At 39.1% G+C, this 3,294-nt stretch overlaps 1 protein-coding gene across 1 annotated transcript in view; it reads left to right on the top strand.

Moving 5' to 3' along the window:
* The first annotated feature begins 320 nt into the window (after positions 1 to 320).
* The window catches only part of CKAP2 (cytoskeleton associated protein 2), a 17,656-nt gene continuing 14,682 nt past the window's right edge, over positions 321 to 3,294 (top strand). The window contains exons 1-2 of the mRNA XM_014548290.1: positions 321 to 357; positions 576 to 660. Of these exons, the coding sequence (XP_014403776.1) occupies positions 336 to 357; positions 576 to 660 (107 nt within the window). The 5' untranslated portion in view covers positions 321 to 335. The remainder of the gene's footprint in view (positions 358 to 575; positions 661 to 3,294) is intronic.

Raw genomic sequence — 3,294 nt, 5'->3', positions numbered from 1 at the left:
CGGGGCCCCGGGGGGCCGGGTCACCTCGGCGCGAGAACTGAAGGCGCCTGCTCAGGGCGGTCCCACCTCTGGAGTTGGGAGCACATTTCTCGAGATGGGCTTGTCTCCCCTGATGCTCCCTGTTAACGCCCTCGACATTATGAAAACCTAGGGTTGGCTGGGTCCTCAGAAGTAATAGTTTTTTCTCTGGCCTACACTTGGGAAAACAGAACAAAGAAATGTCACCCAACTCAATTACGGTAAATAAAATGTGGAGTCCAGTGTCGTCACCTCTACCATTTGGTTTCCCAAAGCTTGCCTCTCAGTAACCGTGTGTTGAGAATTATGTTCTCCAGATGTTTCACTTCAAGGTAGAAGGTAATGCGATTCTTGTGCAGAGAGGTGGGACCAACCGTATAGGAACAGCCTTGTAATAATAAGATTTTCCAAAGGCAATACTGAATACTGGGCGATTTTCTGCTATCTATAAGATGTGATGTTAAGTAGAACATTTGTTGAAGTAAAATCTTCATTTAGTCCATTTTTATTCAATGTTATTGTAACTAATGTTGACATGTAGCTGTTTTGTTATTCAGAGCAAAGAAAACAAAAACTCAAGGAGCATCTGTTAAAAAGAAAAACTCTTTTTGCATACAAACAGGAAAATCAGAAATTCTCCAGGTGAGGTAAAAAAACAAAACACTTTTTTTTTTCCGATTGGTAAAACTTATTCAGATCTTTCCAATAAAAATGTAATGTAAGCCACATGTGTAATTAAAAATTTTCTAGTAACTACATTTTTAAAGTTTTATTAAGGTGAAATGAATTTTTTAAATATGTTTTCATTGGTATTAGAGAGAGAGAAAGGGAGAGAGAGAGAGAGAAACATCAATGATGAGAATCATTGGTTTTCTGGGGATCAAGCCTGCAACCTGAGCATGTGCCCTGACCGGGAATCAAGTGACCTCTTGGTTCATGGCCCAGCGCTCAACTACGGAGCATTGAGCAACACCGGTCGGGCTGAAATGAATTTTAACCAGTTAACTACCTCGCATCCAAAACGGAAACCATCCCCACATGCCACAATATTTTGAATTTAATTTTAAAAAATCAATTTGCAATCAATATTATAAAAATATACATATTACTCACAAATTTGGGTGTTCTTGAATATTTTCAACTGAAAATTCTCACAAAAAATGATTTTAAGTTGGTCAGGGCTGCCACTTAGGGAAAATGTGTTTTTTTTAATAAACGCCTATGGTGTGTGGGGAAGGTCCTCCGCTTGCGTCTACAGACGCTTATGGCGTACAATGGGTTAATAACATTTTATTTAATGCAGCATATCCTGTGTTGTCATTTTAACATGTAATACTTTAAAAATTGAAATATTCTTTTTGGTATTAAGTTTTCAAAATCTGGTCTGTTTTTAATACTTTCAGCACATCTCAATTTGGACTAGCTACATTGTAAGTGCTCAACAGCACTTGTGGCTTAGTGGCTACCTTATTGGATTGTACAGCATCAGATCACTATTTCTTGTGTAAATTCACACTAAGAAGAAACAATTTTAAAGCAAAATGTGTATTTTTTTTTTATTGCTTAAAGTATTACAAAGGGTATTACATATGTGTCCTTTTTTTCCCCGCCCTTGACCAAAATGTGTATTTTTATCAAAATATTGACATGGTTTATACAGTACTACAAAGGCCAGTCTTTGTATAATTTAGCAAGGTTTTAGAGTGTATGTGTGGGGTGGGGGGAGTATTGTTCCTTGGGAAGTGGCCCTCCTAAATGTTTGGAAATCATTTGTTTTAGTCTCAGTGATCCATAGGAATATATTTGTATTGTTTTGTTAATTTTTAAAAAAATATATTTTATTTATTTTTTACAGAGAGGAAGGGAGAGGGATAGAGAGTTAGAAACATCGATGAGAGAGAAACATAGATCACCTGCCTCCTGCACACTCCCCACTGGGCATGTGCCCGCAACCAAGGTATATGCCCTTGACCGGAATCGAACCTGGGACCCTTGAGTCCGCAGGCCGACGCTCTATCCATTGAGCCAAACCGGTTAGGGCATGTTTTGTTAAATTTTTTTAAATAGTACATGGTTGTGACTAAAACAAAAACCCTTAAGTATATAAAGAAAGTCAAAAGGTCCCCTCACTCTTTCCAAATAACTGGTAGTGACATTCTTCCAGGCTCTTTGTGCAATTTAAGAGTATGAGGTTAGAGTGATAAGGACCTGGGCTGGAATATGTAGGTCTGCCACTACAACTATAAACCTCAGGGGGGTACCTGACCTCTTTGAGTCTGTTTACTTATATTAAAATGATAAAAAAAAAATTGTATGTACTCTACACATACACATGTTCAGAAAGAGAGCAAATGATAATGCAAGTGGGATAAAATGTTAGCAGTAGGCAAATCTGAGTAAAGCATATATGGATATTCTTTGAACTATTGATAATTTTGCAACTTTATGTAAGTCTGCCTTATTTCCAGATAAAAATTTTTTAAACTTTTAATTTTCACATTTATAAGTTGCTTTACTTTAGAATAAACATTTTCATAAATCCCATAGTTCCTTGTTTAAAACAAACAAAAGAATGATCTTAGGCTTTTAATTTCGATAACTGAGTCTATAGTGATTGAAGCAGGGGGTCCCTCTGGGGTGAGGACGAGGAGCCCTAACGAGGCATGCACGACTCAGGAGACCAGGTTCAGTGACGCAGATCTAAGTTTATTGTGTAAGTGCAGCAGCATATATAACATTCTGGACCAATCAGAAGTTTACACTATCCTTAGGGCAGCCAATGGTAGGAAAGATCAGGGTACTATGTAGTGGCTCTAGGAGGCTTGCTCAGGAGGCGCTGCCACTTCCTGGTGTGCCAAGGAAGCTTGTACAGGCGAGTGAGCTCACGCCATTGCATCCGCCACTGCACTGAGATAAATCTCCTGAGCTCTTCCCACAAGTGATACCATATATTGAAATGGGGAAGACTTAGGTGTAGGAATGGAGAGTTTGACCCTAAATTGGCATGTTGAAGGTTCATACTTTAGACTAGAAGGAAGAGGGTACCAGAGACAGGCTGATAGTCTTTGGTGGAAGAAAAATAGGTTAATTCTTATTAAGATTGCTTCTAGCCCTGGCCAGTTTGGCTAAGTGATTAGAGTGTTGGCACATGCACCGCAGGGTCTTGGGTTTGATTTCCAGTCAAGGGCACATACCTGGATTGTAGGTTCAATCCCCAGTCCCAGTTGGGGCATGTGCAAGAGGCAATCAATCAGCATGTTCCTTTCACATCAGTGT

Source organism: Myotis brandtii, unplaced genomic scaffold (assembly GCF_000412655.1).
Source record: "Myotis brandtii unplaced genomic scaffold, ASM41265v1 scaffold500, whole genome shotgun sequence".
Taxonomy (NCBI): Eukaryota; Metazoa; Chordata; class Mammalia; order Chiroptera; family Vespertilionidae; genus Myotis; species Myotis brandtii.
Note: the sequence above shows the minus strand (reverse complement) of the source record. Positions and strands in the feature narration are given on the sequence as shown.